At 34.3% G+C, this 16,746-nt stretch overlaps 1 protein-coding gene across 1 annotated transcript; it reads right to left on the bottom strand.

The window, feature by feature from the left end:
- Window positions 1-3,344: 3,344 nt before the first annotated feature.
- On the bottom strand, window positions 3,345-15,094 carry ptger2a (prostaglandin E receptor 2a (subtype EP2)). Its single transcript, XM_051132581.1, has 2 exons — window positions 13,950-15,094; window positions 3,345-7,847 (listed from the first exon to the last, which is right to left on the bottom strand). Exons 1-2 carry the CDS (start codon window positions 14,754-14,756, stop codon window positions 7,548-7,550), a joined length of 1,107 nt encoding a protein of 368 aa, XP_050988538.1. The 5' UTR covers window positions 14,757-15,094; the 3' UTR covers window positions 3,345-7,547.
- Between the last annotated feature and the right edge of the window lie 1,652 nt (window positions 15,095-16,746).

Below are 16,746 nucleotides of genomic sequence, written 5' to 3'. Positions count from 1 at the left end.
AGCAGAAGGGCAAATAAAAATCATCCAATTGAATGAGCTGGTTAATAATTGGCTGTTCTGGGAGTTTTCTTCGTAATGGGAAACACAACGCCATTTGGTGACTCTTTCTCTGGCACAGGACAATGTGGGTCTGACATGAATTTAAAGATGAACATCCCTTTGTGGTTGACTTTGTGATTAATTCTGCAGAGTGTTTTTGGGGTTTTCCCATTAGGACAAAGTGATCACATTAAGTAAAAACATTGTTTATGCATTCCAGACCAGTATATTATTAAATGTTTGGTCAGTACAGCTGAAATTCATCAACAAAATCCTATTTTAAAATATGCTTTCTAGAAAAAAAATTGATTTGTTGCTCATTTATTGAGATCATATAACATCAAAATTGTGGTTTTATGGCTTCAAGACTGTTTATATGCTAGTGTATTTCAAAAAGCCAGTGTAATACAGTTCAGGTCAAAAGTTTACATATACCTTGCAGAATCTGCAAAATGTTAATTGTTTGACCAAAATAATTGGGATCATACAAAATGCATCTTTTTTATATTTAGTACTGACCTGAATGTGACATATAACATATAAAAGAGATTTACAAGTCCACAAGAGAAAATAATAGATGAATTTATAAAAATGACCCCATTCAAAAGTTTACATCCCCTTGATTCTTAACACTGTGTTGTTACCTAAATGATCCACAGCTGTGTTTTTTTGTTTTTGTTTAGTTATAGTTGTTCATGAGTCCCTTGTTTGTCCTGAACAGTTAAACTGCCTGCTGTTTTTCAGAAAAATCCTTCAGGTCCCACAAATTCTTTGGTTTTTCAGTATTTTTGAACACTTTCTAGCAATGACTGTATGATTTTGAGATCCATCTTTTCACACTGAATTATTACAGAAGGTTCAAATGCTCATTCCAGAGCAAGTGCTACACAAGCTTTTGTGCTTAAAAAGTATACAAATTTTTATTTTTTGAAAAAAATTACAGATCGTTTCGCTAGATAAGACCCTTCTTCCTCAGCTGGGATTGTTTAGAGCCCTTTGAAGCTGCATTTAAACTGCATTTTGGAAGTTCAAAATCGGGGCCCCAATGAAGTCCATTATATGGAGAAAAATCCTGAAATGCTTTCCTCAGAAACCATAATTTCTTTACTACTGAAGACAGAAAGACATGAACATCTTGGATATGACAAGGGGGTGAGTAAATTATTTGTAAATTGTTGTTCTGAAAGTGGACTTCTCCTTTAAGACCAGGGGGTGAAAACTTTTGAACAAAATGAAGATGTGTTCATTTTTCTTATTTTGCCTAAATATCATATTTTTTTAATTTAGTACTGCCCATCAGAAGTTACAGATGGGACTTACATGTTTCCCAGGAGATAAAATATGTTAAATTTATAGTGATCTTCAAATTCCTTAAATTCCTAAAATCTTAACGCATCATGTTTCCTCAATGTGACAAGACAAATCACAAAATCATGCAGTTATTGTTAGAAAGGGTTCAAATGGACAAAAATGCTGGAAAACAAAAGAATATGTGGGTCCTGAAGGACCGGTGGGCAGTTTAACTGTTAAGGACAAACAAGGGACTCATGAACAACTATCACTAAAAAAAAAAAAAAAAAAAAAAACACTGCTGTGGATCATTCAGTTAACAACACAGTATTAAGGATTAAGTGTATGCAAACTTGTATGATCCCTCTTAAATTTGGTAAAATAATTAACATTTTGCAGATTCTGCAAGGTGCATGTAAACGTTTGACCTCAACTGTATGTATAAAATGTATAAAAATATAAATGAATTTTTAATAATATTTTATAATATTAACATGTTCTAAATATGGCAGAATTTGGCAGAATTTTCATTTTTGAGTGATCTATCCCTTTAAGGTCTAAGGTCATCAGGGAGCAATACTGTTGAGCTCAGCAAAAAGCTTAATTTCCCTTCACATTAAACTTCACAGAGCACCAGATATGATTGCACGGCGTGTGCAATATAAATATAAGAATGGGTGTTTGGGGAGATTGAGAAGAGAAAAGTGAGATGAAGTGGGAGGTAAATGTATGAGCAATGTCCATTACAGAGTCTTATGTCAGTGTGTGCTTGTAATACACGATGATGGGTATTTACTGATGTGTGGCATCAGCTATCTCCCAAGGGACGTGCAGCTGTTTCCTGTAGTTTCCTGCTAGTCATCTGCTGGTGCTCTGGCTGGGGATCGTAGATAACCTCACAGATCATTGCAGTCAGCATCCTCCATTTGCGTCAGAAAACAAATAGAAGCATGTAAACACAGTTAGTTCTGCTTTATGTGATTACAATGAAAACTTCCATGAGATTAAACAGGCCACTGCGGCAGTCCTTCGTGAGTCTCCAATCTTCATTAACATCGTTGACGCTAATTATAGTGGATAGCTTTCATTAGCACTGGTGTAATTGGGTAAATCTCATGGCAACATTTCCCGCTCACATTTCACCCCAAAATCAAAAGAAAAAAAAGGAAATTGTGTTTTGCATAAATAAAGGATTAGTTCGCTGAATAAAATTTTCCTGATAATTTCCTCACCCCATGTCATCCAAGATGTTTGTGTCTTTCTTCAGTCGAATAGAAATTAAGGTTTTTGAGGCAAACATTCCAGGATTTTTCCCCATATAGTGGACTTCAATGGTGGCCAACGGGTTGAAGGTCCAAATTGCAGTTTCAATGCAGCTTCAAAAGGGCTCTCAAAAGGAGTAATAGTCTTGTCTAGTGAAACGATTGGTCATTTTCTAAAATAATACAAATGTATTTTTTAACCACAAATGCTCGTCTGTGACTTCACACATTATGTAAGTTCTTCGTCTGTGTACTGGTTCAGAAAAGTAGGGTAGGGCGAAAAACTCCATCTCATTTTCTCCTCCAGCTTCGAAATTGTCCTACATGATTGTTTTACCTTTTTTTGTAAAATGCGTTTGACTTTCTTTGCACGTTTACTTTGTAAACACTGGGTTGGTTCTTTCGCCTATATCACATGTGACCTTTCCAACGTGACTATGTAGTTGAGCTAGTGCAAGACGAGCATTTGTGGTTAAAAAGAATATATTTTTTTAGAAAATGACTGATCGTTTTGCTAGATAATACACTTATTCATTGGCTGGGATTGTGTAGAGCCCTTTGAAGCTGCAATTTGGACCTTCAACCACTGAAGTCCGCTATATGGAGAAAATTCCTGGATGTGTTTTCTCAAAAAACGTTCTTTTCAGATGACATGGGATGACATTTATTTGTATTTTCTTAATTCTTTAATGAGATATATCAGATTTGTGACATTTATGACATTCATGCAATTAAGTCAAAGCATATTCGTTTCAGTCGTACCAGTTTATTACAGTTCCATATGGAAATGGATGAATAACAATACATCACTGACAAGTCTCACACAAAATTGTCGACTAGACAAGCAGGTAATGAACAAGTATAGAAGCCGAAACGGCTCATGTAGCTATTTTAATGAGAATGAATACACGTATATCATTCTGAATCAATGGGCTGAATCAATAGACATTCTACACACGCCTGTGAAACACCACACAGGCGAGAGACAAAGAATCAGGCATCATGGGAAACACTTAAAGGTACTTTACAGCAAATCACTGTGACACCTCATTGCCACCGTATTCAGAGAAAAAGTGGGTTTGCACTGATAGTGACAGTTTGAAGGCTTCGAAAACTGATTGCATCTCATCTATGACAGTAAATGTGTCCTTTATGAGTATTCTGCAGGAACCACTGGAAATTCTAGCTTTCAAGACAGCTGTAAGCACCTGAGCAGAACTGTATGGTGTGGTTTGGTATAGATATGTTACCATGACAACTGTGGTTTGCTTGAGATGGACTCAAGACAGATCAAGATCTGTGTCCTGCTTCCCACACTCCCAGAGGGTGCACCGTGTCACGAGCATCGCAAGGACCCTGCGCTGTTATCTAAATATTCACATATTGTGATATTTACCTCTTAAAAAACCCTGAGTTCCCACAACCACACTTAAGCTAAGTGAGATTTCAACTTTTAGTAATGACAGCAATCTTTCTGATAAAATAAACAGGGTTGTTTTTTTGAGCGATGTGAGATTGAACCTCTTATCTGCTGAACGGTTAATAGACTTATAAGGAGTTCTGTTCTGTTCTTATCAGATGTGTGTACATCCATTGTGCTTCCCCTTGAGTCACAGACGCCATGTGCTAGACTGATCAGAACTGAGGACGCCTACGTGCTAAGAGTGAATTCACTAATCTGGACAAACCCACAGGTTAACCAGGCTCTATATGCACTGGTACCAGCACTGCATCATTTATATGTAAATTAGGCTTGGGTAATTTGGTGCATCTAATGATGCACTTTTACAGCCCACAGAAGTATTTTGCATATTTTTTTTACTATAGATTTGGATGCTATTGATTTAATAGTAAATTCCCGCTACTCCAAAAATGCTTTGAATTCATTGATTTTAATGGTAACGCTGTGGCACAGAGTGCATATGCAAAACTTTATGATTTGTTTTAGTAGAGATATTCCCGGGACATTCCCAGTCTTTTTTCTCAGCTGAAGACCTTTGACCTAAAATATTTACTTGAAGTCCCCCTGAGATTTTAATTTAATATTTCAATAATTTAAGAACACATTAGCATGTTCTTGGTTCTCTGATGTTGATTAATGGTTACATGTCATGCACGCAAGCAAATAAAATATTTAAAGCAATAGTTTACCAAAAAAGATGAAACTTGAAAATGTACTCGCTCTCAGGCCAAGATTTAGATGAATTTGTTTCTTCATTGGAATAGATTTGGAGAAATTTAGCATTACATCACTTGCTCACAAATGAATCATCTGCAGTGAATGGGTGTCGTCAGAATGAGAGTCCAAACAGCAGTTAAAAACACGATAATCCACAAATAATCCATACGACCCCAAGCCATCACTTAACATCTTGTAAAGCTTAAAGCTGTGTAATTGTGAGAAACAAATCCATCATTAAGATGTTTTTAACTTTAAACCATCAAGTCCTATATCCAAAATATTGCTAAAATGTTGCTAAAATTTCTCATCTGAATTAGGAGAGAAATATGCACAGATAAAGCACTGTTTACAAGATAAAGCAGTTTTTATGAGAGGACAACAAGAGATGGACTTCGTCACTAGAAGAAGTGTTATTATGGATTATGAAGTGGTATTTTGCTCAAAAGTTAAAATGCCTAAATGATGGATTTGTTTCTTACAAACACACAGCTTTCATTTCACAAGATATTATATTGATGGACTGGAGTCGTCTGGATTACATGTGGATCACTGTGAGGTTTTTATCAGTTGTTTAGACTCTCATTCTGACGGCACCCATTCACTACAGAGCTGCCTTAAAATTTTACATTTAGTCAACATGTTAAGTTGTACTACATAAAAACTACTCAACTATTTAAGTTGAGTAAACTTAAAATTTTAAGGCAGCAAGAATACTTACTTTTTTTTAAGTTGAAACAGCTTTTTTTTAAGTTGATTTTTTTTTACAGTGTTAGTGAGCAAGTGATGTAATGCTAAATTTCCAAATCTGTTCTGATAAAGAAACAAACTCATCTACACCTTGAATCGCCTGAGGATGATTACATTTTCAGCACATTTTCTTTTTTTTGGTGAACTATTCCTTTAATCCTTTTAGTAACTGTTTAATTCACCCTTTGCAGTTCCTTCATAAACCTCCAGGGGTTTCCCACATTTGGGGAAAACCCTTGTTATGCCACCAAATGTTGGGAAACTTTGCTGCAACACATACGGATGCTCGTAGCATCCGTTCACCAATAAAAAAATAACAGAGCTGTTCTTGATTTCAAACAGGCATGGCCTCTTTCACAACCCCAAACATGTTAGACATTCCTGTCTATCAGTGATTACTCCATCGTGTAGGCGGACCATTGTTTAATAGCAAACGTTTCTAGCCTCTCGTATTATCACATGTAATTACAACTCTGAAACGTGTGATTGCGAAAAGCTGTTTTCTTCTAACGTCAATTTAGGTCAGTTGCTTGGTGGAGCAGCAGTTTGAAGTAAATCACACTAAGCAAGTTAGTTAATGTTTGTTAAACTGTCAACATTTTACAAACTAGTAACCCGAATACAAACACATGGCAAGGAAACTTGCCTTCTCAAGTCATGTGGTTTATCACAGCACTGTAATGCAAGAACATTAAATATGTACAAAGGGATCAATGCACTAGATAAGCATTTAAGTGTTTGCATACTTATTTATAGCCTCAGGGAGAGTATGCATGCTTTATTTCTTTTTTTTTAAGAAGACACATGAGCAGGTTTGGGCAAAATTCAGAATTGAAGAACTGACTCCCTTTCAGTTCATGAGTTGGAATATGATTTTCTTTTTTGTCTTGACAAACATTGCTTATTTAGTCACGGGTATTTTTTTGTGTTCGTTTTAAGTCTACTTCCTTACATTCTCATCCAAAATGCAACCTTCATTCTGCTTGCTTGCTTAGTTCAAATTCATGAACTGAAAATCACACAGTCTTGCTTCAGACTACGATCTCTTAGTGATTAGCTCTTTTTCACAGTGCATACAGACGGCTATGATTAGAATATGTTATGTTTAACAATTTCACAACACTTAAACATAAATTACATGCATACACAAGAGTCACATTATTTCACAAGTATATTCAAGAGCTTTAAAGGCACCGAAAAACAAGTATCTTGACACAAAGAATAGGTCTGTAGCTACTAAACGGCACCACGCATGTCATCATGCTTATATGCTTCTAACTATGTACAATTATGTACAATCAAAATCTCTCACATGAAAGAAATGACTGATTACCACTGAATCATGTCAGCCTACATACGTATGAAGACACATATATGTTGTATCAACATAAATTAAGCATAATAAATATGTTGATAATATAAATACAAGCAGGCAGCTTGAAGAACTGCCTGACTTGAAATGCATGAAACCAAGTCACATGATTCACTCAACAGCAAAAGTGTCCAAAGTGAAATACTGCGTGAGACATGTCATTTAACCTTTGACCTGTTTGAAAGCACAACCCCCACTAAAACGGGAACCTGAATGAGCAATGATTGTGGAATGGTTGCTTCAGGACGGTTTCTCTGTCTTCAGGCAGTCCGCACACAGAATATCCTTTGTGTCCGTGACTGAAAGCCCACTGAACATGCCTTGAACTTTTTTTAAGTTCTTCTGGCGATCGCAGTTGACAGGGCTTTCAGTCTCAAAACAATTATTGTAGTGGTTGAGGGAACATAACTTATCCTTTTGACCTCTAAGGCTTTATCTCACTCAGTAAAATGACCTCAGGGGGTTTCTAAATTCGTTTTTAGATCAACAAACAAACCAGATCATCCTTTCTGATGGCGGACATATCAGTTAAGATGTTCCTAGATAGATAGATACATAGATAGATAGACTGGGAATACTATCAAAACCTTGCCTTTCGAAGCATATTGATTTTTTAGATGAATCCGTCCAGTCCGTATACACTGTTCACATCATGTCAGATCATCTGAACGGTTGACTTGCTAAGGTGTGTGGTCTCCACAGAGGTGGAATTGGGTTGGTACAGCTCGATTTGGCCTGCTGGGTTCTTGGAAATGGATGTTTTGAATAGAGAGTTTCTGGAGGGCTTGAAGGTGGTCTTACACAGCGCCCCCCATAGGAAGCGCAGAACCGAGGGGCTGAGGATGATGAACACCCAGGGGTCGATGATGGAGTTGACCGAGAGGAACCGCAGAGCTATGAGATCAGTCTTGTTGTTGACTCCAGGCTTTCCCATGGAGTTGATGTACACGCGGATCTAGAGAGAAGGAGAAGAAGGTAATTCAGAAGCGGCATCTATTCTTAACCACACATGGCACTTTGACAGATGATGCTGCCAGAGCTAATGATTATTCTGAGCACAGCACTGTGATGTTTACCAAAAAATAAATAAATAAATAAATAAATAAATAAATAAATAAACGGAGAAGCATGAAGACACATATCTGTTTTCAATAAATCATATATCAAATGTCAAGCAGGAAAAACTGGATATTTATTTTTCAGAAAAATACCAGCTGCAGATCTGATTTCTGTGGAAGCCTGTTTCTGCCACTGAATTAAAAAAAAAAGGTAAATGTGAGTTTTTAATGTAACAATTCTGACTTCTTTAAATGCAAATTGCAAGTTTACTTTTTTTTTCTCATTGTAATATAAACTCACAATTATGAGAAAAAAGTCAGAATTGCAAGATGTAAACTCACATTTTTGAGAAATAAGATGAAAACTTGCAATTCTGACATTTATTCTTGAAAATGTGAGTTTACGTCTTGTAATTCAGAATTTTTTTCTCTTTTTATCTGACAGTTATGACTGTTGTTCTCACAAAAATGCGAGTGTACATCTTTTTCCTTAGAATTGTGATATAAACTCGCAATTCTGACTTTTTTACCAAAAAAAAAAAAAAAGAGAAGCGTGAAAACACATGTCTGTTTTTTAATAAATCATATATCAAATGTCAAGCAGGAAAAACTGGATATTTATTTTTCAGAAAAATACCAACTGCAGATCTGATTTCTGTGGAAGCCTGTTTCTGTCACTGAATTAAAAAAAAGAGGTAAATGTGATTTTTTTATCTAACAATTCTGACTTTTCTAAACGCAAATTGCGAGTTTACATCTTTTTTCTCATTGTAATATAAACTCACAATTATGAGAAAAAAGTCAGAATTGCAAAATGTAAACTCACATTTTTGAGAAATAAGATAAAAACTTGCAATTCTGACATTATTTCTTGAAAATGTGAGTTTACTTTTATTTTTTCTCACAATTGTGAGTTTTTATCTGACAGTTATGACTGTTGTTCTCACAAAAATGCGAGTGTACATCTTTTTTCTTAGAATTGTGATATAAACTCGCAATTCTGACTTTTTTACCAAAAAACCCCCCCCAAAAAACGGGAGAAGCATGAAGACACATCTGTTTTCAGTAAATCATATATCAACTGGTAAATGTGAGTTTTTATGCAAATTGCGAGTTTTTCTCATTGTAATACAAACTCACAATTGTGAGAAAAAAGTCAGAATTGCAAGATGTAAACTCACATTTTTGAGAAATAAGATAAAAACTTTAAACATTATTTCTCAAAAATGTGAGTTTACATCTTGTAATTCTGACATTTTTTCTCACAATTGTGAGTTTTTATCTGACAGTTATGACTGTTTTTTGTCACAAATGCAAGTTTGCATTTTGCAATTCTGAGTTTTTGTCTGATAATTGAATTTTCTTCTCACAAATTGCAAGTTTGCATCTTTTTTTCCTCAGAATTGTGATATAAACTCACAATTCTGATTTTTTTTTTCAGAATAGTGGATATAAACTTGCTATCACAAGAAATAAAGTTTCTCTTGCATTTCTGACTTTTTTCTTGCAAATGCGAGTTTGCATTTTGCAGTTCTGACTTTTTTCCCACAATTGCGAGTTTTTATATAACAATTCAGACTTTTCTTCCCACATATTGTGAGTTTACATCTTTTTTTCTCACAATTGTGTTAAAACTTGTGATTACGAGTTATAAAATAAAAATTATGAGATATAAACTCGCAATTCTGACTTTTTTGGTCAGAAAAACGGATATAAACTTGCAATCGTGAGAAATAAAGTCAGAATTGTAAGATAAAATTTTTTCCAAATGCGAGTTTGCATTTTGCGGTTCTGACTTTTTTTCTCACAATTGTGAGGTTTTATCTGACAATTATTACTTTTCTTCTCGCAAATTGCAAGTTTAATTTTTTTTCTCAGAACTGTGATAAAAACTTATGAGATATAAACTCATAATTCTGACTTTTTTGGTCAGAATAGCGGATATAAACTTGCAATCGTGAGAAATAAAGTCAGAATTGTGAGATAAAAACTCGCAATTCTGGCTTTTTTTCTCATAATTGTGAGATTTTTATCTGACAACTGACTTTTCTTTTCACAAATTGTGAGTTTACATCTTTTTTTCAGAATTGTGATATAAATTCGCAATTCTGACCTTTTCTTGCAAATGCAAGTTTGCATTTTGCAATTCTGACTTTTTTTTCTCACAATTGAGTTTTTATCTGACAGTTATGACTTTTCTTGCAAAATACGAATTTACATTTTTCTCAGAACTGTGATTAAAAATGTGCGATTACGAGTTATAAAATCAAAATTGTGAGATATTAATTCATAATTCTGACTTTTTTTGGTCAGAATAGTGGATATAAACTTGCAATTGTGAGAAAAAAATCAGAATTGCGAAATAAAAACACACAATTCTGACTTTTTTTCTCACAAATGCAATGTTGCATTTTGCAATTCTGACTTTTTTTCTCACAATTGTGAGTTTATATCTCACAATTCTGACTTTTTTCTCACAATTTTGACTTTTTTCCTCATAGTAATGAGCAATTGCAATTGCAAGTTATGAAGTCTAATTCTGAGGGGGAAAAGACGGATATGTTCAATTGCAAGTTTATATCTCACGATTTAGTTTTTTCTCGCAATTCTGACTGGTTACCTTAGAATTGTAAGATTCTGAATATTCTAAGAAATTCTATTAAAAAAGTCAAAATTGCAAGTTTATATCTCTCAATCCTGACTTCATTTCTCAGAATTTTGAGTTTATATCTCACAGTACGGGCTTTCACAGATTTCTGCTTGACAGATAGATAGATAGATAGATAGATGCTATAGCATGTAATATCATCATGTGGTGTAACAGCTGCTAGCACTAACTGTATTGAAAGCATTGTGGTGAGAATTGTGGAGCCTCTGTATACACTGTCTGGTCCAAAGTATAGTTTTGTATTCATGATTTTAATAATTTATGTCCTATTCCACATCCCACAAATCATATCTAATCGGTTAAGCGAGAAACCATTAAAGTTGTTGGCATGCTTCTATAAGACTCAGAGCTCGTTTATCAATATTAATGACAGCAACGTGGATAAGTTTCATCTCACGCACAAGATAATGTTCACAAATCGCATTACTTCTCATGAGTGAGTTATGACAATTACAGATGAGACTTTAAAAAGCAAAAGACTTATGAGTCATTCCTTCTACTGATTCCAACTTAAGAAGCTTTTGCTTGTAGATTTCAGCTATAATGGAATGAGACTTTGGGTGTGCATAATACAACTTAAAAACATAAACAAGCGCAACTAGGGCACAGTCTGACATGCAAGCATTAATAGTGGGAAGCAGGAATATATAATCCACTCTCTAGATGTCTTCATCTTGAACTTCCCATCAGTGAGTCATAAGATCATTTTACATAATTTCACTGTTCTTTCTCATAAAAATAACAGAGCTGAAATGATTCATATTATTTTCCTAAGTTTGTTTACTTCTGCTCAGAGTCTTTTATGACAAATGCCTTTGTTTGGTTGGATGGATTTTCATTCATTTTGACTACTATTTAGCTTAACCATGTTGTTTGGTCAGGAGATTTATTTTTGCACACCATCATGTATGATGAAAGTATTACGAAATTCTCATGCACTGCATTTCATCAAACTGTAATCTTAAAGCTAATGTGTGATTATCTCCTTGCAAGCCACTGTGTAAAAGATTGACACAATCACACATTTTTTTAGTCAGGTTTAGTCAAGTTGATCATATACTAAGCAAGTTATTATGAAATGTGATTTTGTGTAACCTTTCACCAGACTGGAGCCGTCCATCATTGCATTTACCTACTACCCCGTCCCACAAATTTAGTCAGTGGGCTGCTGGGATGTGAAATGACATTACTTGTAATTTATGCTAAAATTCAATTGCCCCTAATAAACTCAGTTCAAACCAGTGAATCAGCAACGTAAGCTCTGAGTCATAAGGAGCTACTCAACTGTAATACTTTAATGTCATTTGACCTGTCGTTAATTATCATTTGTAAATAATTAACATGGGTAGCATTGTTGCAGATCACTGAAGGGTGAGTGAGAGGTGTTTGAGTCTGCTTTCAGCTCAGCTATATTAAACAATATCAGCACCAGAAGTGTTTGTGTGTGACAACCACTGAATTGCTTTTCGCAAGAATGAATGATACACTCCAAGAAAAATACACTCCAGCTATCTAAATCTCAAACTGGAAGCTATTGTTGATACAGAAGCTCTGAGGGAGATGAAATGATTGTGCCATCAAGATCTTGAAAACACTAGATCTCAGCTGTGTCCTTTTCAAAATGCTTTCATGCACCGATGATGTTGTTTCTGTGACATTTCACATCATGAATTTCAGCTTCTCCAAGACGGGTCAAAACCCATTTTATGGCCATTCCTCTGTGTCAGTGAACTTGCAAATAAATATGTGGTTACTTGGAAACCAAAACATGCCAGTGCCCAGTGACATGAACTATAATATGCAAGCATCCATGATGTTGTTTGCTTTTGATTCAACCAAGTCCAATTCTAACCAGCTGGTTGTACATCTTGTTCTTTTAATAGGCTCAAGTGGGAAACAATGCAAGAATGTTAAGCAATAATGTCTCTTCTTTAAAACCTCATATCAAATATAGTGAAAGAAATTCTTCAGCTACAAATCTATAAATAGACAAATGTCATGATTGTGTATTTTATTGTAGTTATTATAAATTGTAGATGGTTTTAGTCAGGTCAACTTAAATGCATTCATTTATACCAACAAAACTTATTTTTATGGGTTAAATAAAGTTTGCAGTTTAAACAACATGTAATATAAATATTTTAACAAGTGTTAATATGAATATCTATATCTATCTATCTATCTTAGTTATATTTTAAATAATAATTTAATAATAATAATAATTAATCATTTAAACTGTGTTTAATTATTGAAGTTACAAATCTAGAGACAAATAGACAAATTTGTAATTTATTGCCGTTATTATAAATTCTATATGGTTTTACTCAAGTCAACATATACATGAATACATTAATACCAACAAAACAAATTTTAATGGTTTGAATAAAGCAGAAATAACTCTAGACAAGCAAGCTTTGCAGTTTAAACAATATTTAATATTACTATATGAATATATTTTAATATTAATATATTTTCTTTAGGGTATTAGTAATTAATTCTATCAATATTAAGTAGTTTAGTGAAAATCAGTTTTTTGTATTTGTTTTTACATTTACGTTTTATATATGTCATATATCATGATTGTATAATTATTGCAGTTATTATAAATTATATATATATTAATATATGTCAACTTAAATACATTAATTCACAGCAAAAATCAAATTTTAATGCGTTAAACTAGAAATAGGTGTAGACCAGCAAGGTTTGTAGTTTAAACAATATTTAATATTAATATATGAATATATTTGAATATTAATATTTTTTCTTTAGGGTATTAGTAATTAATTTTATCCATTTTAAGTAGTGAAATATTAAATAGTTTAGTAAAAAAACGTTTTTTAAATTAGTTTTATATATATATATATATATATAAAACTATTAAAGTGATTAGAAATTATATATTAACTGGTTTTAGTCGAGTCAACCTAAATACATTATTTATACCAGCAAAATAAAGTAGAAATAGCTCTAGACAAGCAAGGTTTGCAGTTTAAACAATATTGAATATTAATATTTTAATATATGTTAATATGAATATATTTTCTTTAGGGTATTAGTAATTGATGATATCAATATTAAGTAAAATATTAAGTAGTTTAGTAAAAAAATAATTTATTTTTATTTCCTTTATTTTTTACATTTACTTTTTATATGTCATATATTTTATCTATGTATTTTTTTCTTTTTTTTTTTTTTTTTTATGCAACTTGGCAACATATGTAAATTACGTTTAGCAAAGTTCCATTAATGCATCTTGAACTTCTAAATATTTTATTGAATTCACTGCAAATCACTTTCATTCATCCTAATAAGATACTGTAAATCTTACCATTAACGGCAGGGAGCAAATGACAAAAATGACTGTCATGAAGACCAGGAGAATGAGATGTTCCACCTCCTCTGCCCAAGAGAAGTACCTCCTGTCCCTTTTACTCCGGGTCTGCACTGATCCTCGGTTCATTTTGCGCCTCCGGTACATTAACACCAGATGGTAAACAACAAAGCAGTTGCATGCCACTATAACTACAATAATAAGCAGCATGACAGTTGCATAAACTTTGGCATAAACCTGGTGCTTAGTCTCCTTTGGATTCATTGAAATAAAACACCACGTCCCAGGACAGTACTGCACATATTTCCCAATGCGTGCAAACGGCATTAGGCAAAACAGAAAGCAGACTAAATAAATGCAAGGGATGGTGATGTATCCGCAGCGTTTGGTGACATGCCTCCCATAGTGGTACGGGTACCCGATGGAGAGGCACCTCTCCAGTGCCATGGCGAGGACGATGGAGAGCGTCGCCAAGCTGAAGAAAGTCATGGCAAATCCGAAATATTCACATACCGCACGAGTCTCGCTCATCCCAACCAGTGTGATGTTGGTTAAGTATGCAGTCTGCACCAGGGGACTGATCAAGCAGGTTCCCATTAGATCCGTAATGACAAGTGTAGTCACCAGTAAATGGAATAGAGACTGTCTCTGCCGGTTCTTCTCTTTCCTCCTGCGGAACTCAAGAAGAACCAAAGCAACCACGTTCCCGAGAACTCCAGCTGCGAACATCATCGCGCTGATGGTCGGGCCGCCGTTCTGTTCCACGTTCGAACTATTATTACAACTTTTATTTTCAGTATCCATGTCTGCTGGGGATATACTGAAACTCCTGTTGAAGAGATCTTCTTGGAAGTTTTCTAAGCTTTCTTGAATTAGCTTAGGTTGGCATGATTGAAAACAAACTCTACATTAGATAAACCGCATAAATAGTCTGTATTTCTTTTCAAGCGCAGAATCTAGAGTGGTTCACCAAGGTAAAGGAATGCAGTTCATTAGTGTGAGGATGGTGTGCTCCAAATTTAGATCCATACAAGTATTTCAGTGCCTCTGGAGTAAAACACGCTTGCCTCTTTGCCTGCCCCATGCTCTTGAAGGCAAAGAGGCAGTGGGAGAATGTAGTGTGAGCCATGAGTTCCTCTGCTGAATGAGCGGTTGACTGGTGAAACAACGTCATTGTCTTGACCCCACCCTCAACACACACACACACACACACATACACACTGATCCAGACACAGCAATGAGAAATTTGAGCTTCCTTAAAACCCCATATGCCGTTGAGACATTATTTCCTGACTGTTTGGGGTCCCAAAGAGCCCTGTACTCTATATATAGAAATAGTAGTAATCAAATAGCTATTTCAATGCTATAACTTACTAAAAACCAAGCTTGAATGGGTTTCTTAAGGGTTACATGTGCTATAAACAATTCAGTTTACCTTTAAGAAAGAATCTTTAAAATTACCTTTTAAATCATGCCACCAAAGACAAAGATATGGAAAGAAAGATCCTTAAAAGATTTAAAATGATTTAAATATTTAAAAATTAATAAAAGAAAATATAATATAATATAATATACAGTTGAGGTCAAATGGTCTGTATGATTTTGAAATCCATCTTTTCACACAGGACAACTGAGGGACTCATATGCAACTATTACAGAAGGTTCAAATGCTCACTGATGCTCCAGAAAGAAAAACAATGCATTAGGAGCCAGGGGGTGAAAACTTTTGAACAGAATGGAGATTTTTCTTATTTTGCCTAAATATCATATTTTTTCATTTGGTACTGTCCTTAAGATGCTACAAAAAATACATGTTTCCCAGATGACAAATTTACCCTGATCTTTGAATTCAAAAAGTTTTCACCCCCCACCCTCCCCTGCTCTATTTCTTTTCTTTTCTTTTTTTTGTAAGAAATGAATTTGATTTCAGCAAGGATGCACTAAATTGAATAAAAGTGACAGTAAAGACATTTTTACAAGTAAAGACATTTTAAACACATCATTAAAGAATCCTGAACAATAAATGGTATCGTTTCCACAAAAATATTTAGCAGCACAACTGTTTTTGACGTTGTTAATCATAAACATTTCTTAATACCAAATAATACCAAATCAGCATATTAGAATTAAGCTGGCATCTCTTCCAATAGTAATAATTTCTGCGGTCATCTTTTCTTTATATTCAGGTAATTAAACCTTCTTCCTCTAGCTCTAACAACAGACATTTGTGAATGCTGGAAGATGTTAAAATTTCCCTTTGAGGTTGGGCGTGTACAGATCTAAACTCACAACATGTTGCTACGTGTTTTAAGTCTTGCCAGAAGGGAATTTTGAGTGTGTATTTTACTTTAGGGCTTTCTGATTCTTTCTGTGCAGTGTTATATTTCATGATATGACAAAACAGCATTTACAAGTGTAACATTTTACTGATATATTATTAGCTGTGTAGGCGCATTCCCAAGTAACTTAACTCTTTTTTTTCTTGATTGTGAAGCTTCTGTTTGTGTTACACTCTTAAAAATAAAGGTTCCAAAAGGGGGGGGGTTTCACAGTGATGCCATAAAAGAACCTTGGGGTGAACAGTTCTTAAAAGAACCATTTTTTTCTTAGTGTAAAGAACATTTTGATCATTTAAAGAATCTTTTTCCACTATAAAGAACCTTTTGTGGAATGAAAAGTTTCCACGGATGGTAAAGGTTCTTTGTGGAACCATTTATGGCAATAAAGAGCTTGCATTTGTAGAGCTCTACTTGATAATAAACAAGAAAAATCACTAAATGTGATAGGCTACAGC

The sequence above is a fragment of the Labeo rohita genome, chromosome 17 (assembly GCF_022985175.1).
Source record: "Labeo rohita strain BAU-BD-2019 chromosome 17, IGBB_LRoh.1.0, whole genome shotgun sequence".
Classification (NCBI taxonomy): Eukaryota; Metazoa; Chordata; class Actinopteri; order Cypriniformes; family Cyprinidae; genus Labeo; species Labeo rohita.
The sequence above is the reverse complement of the archived record's forward strand: the minus strand, read 5'-3'. Positions and strand labels throughout refer to the sequence as shown.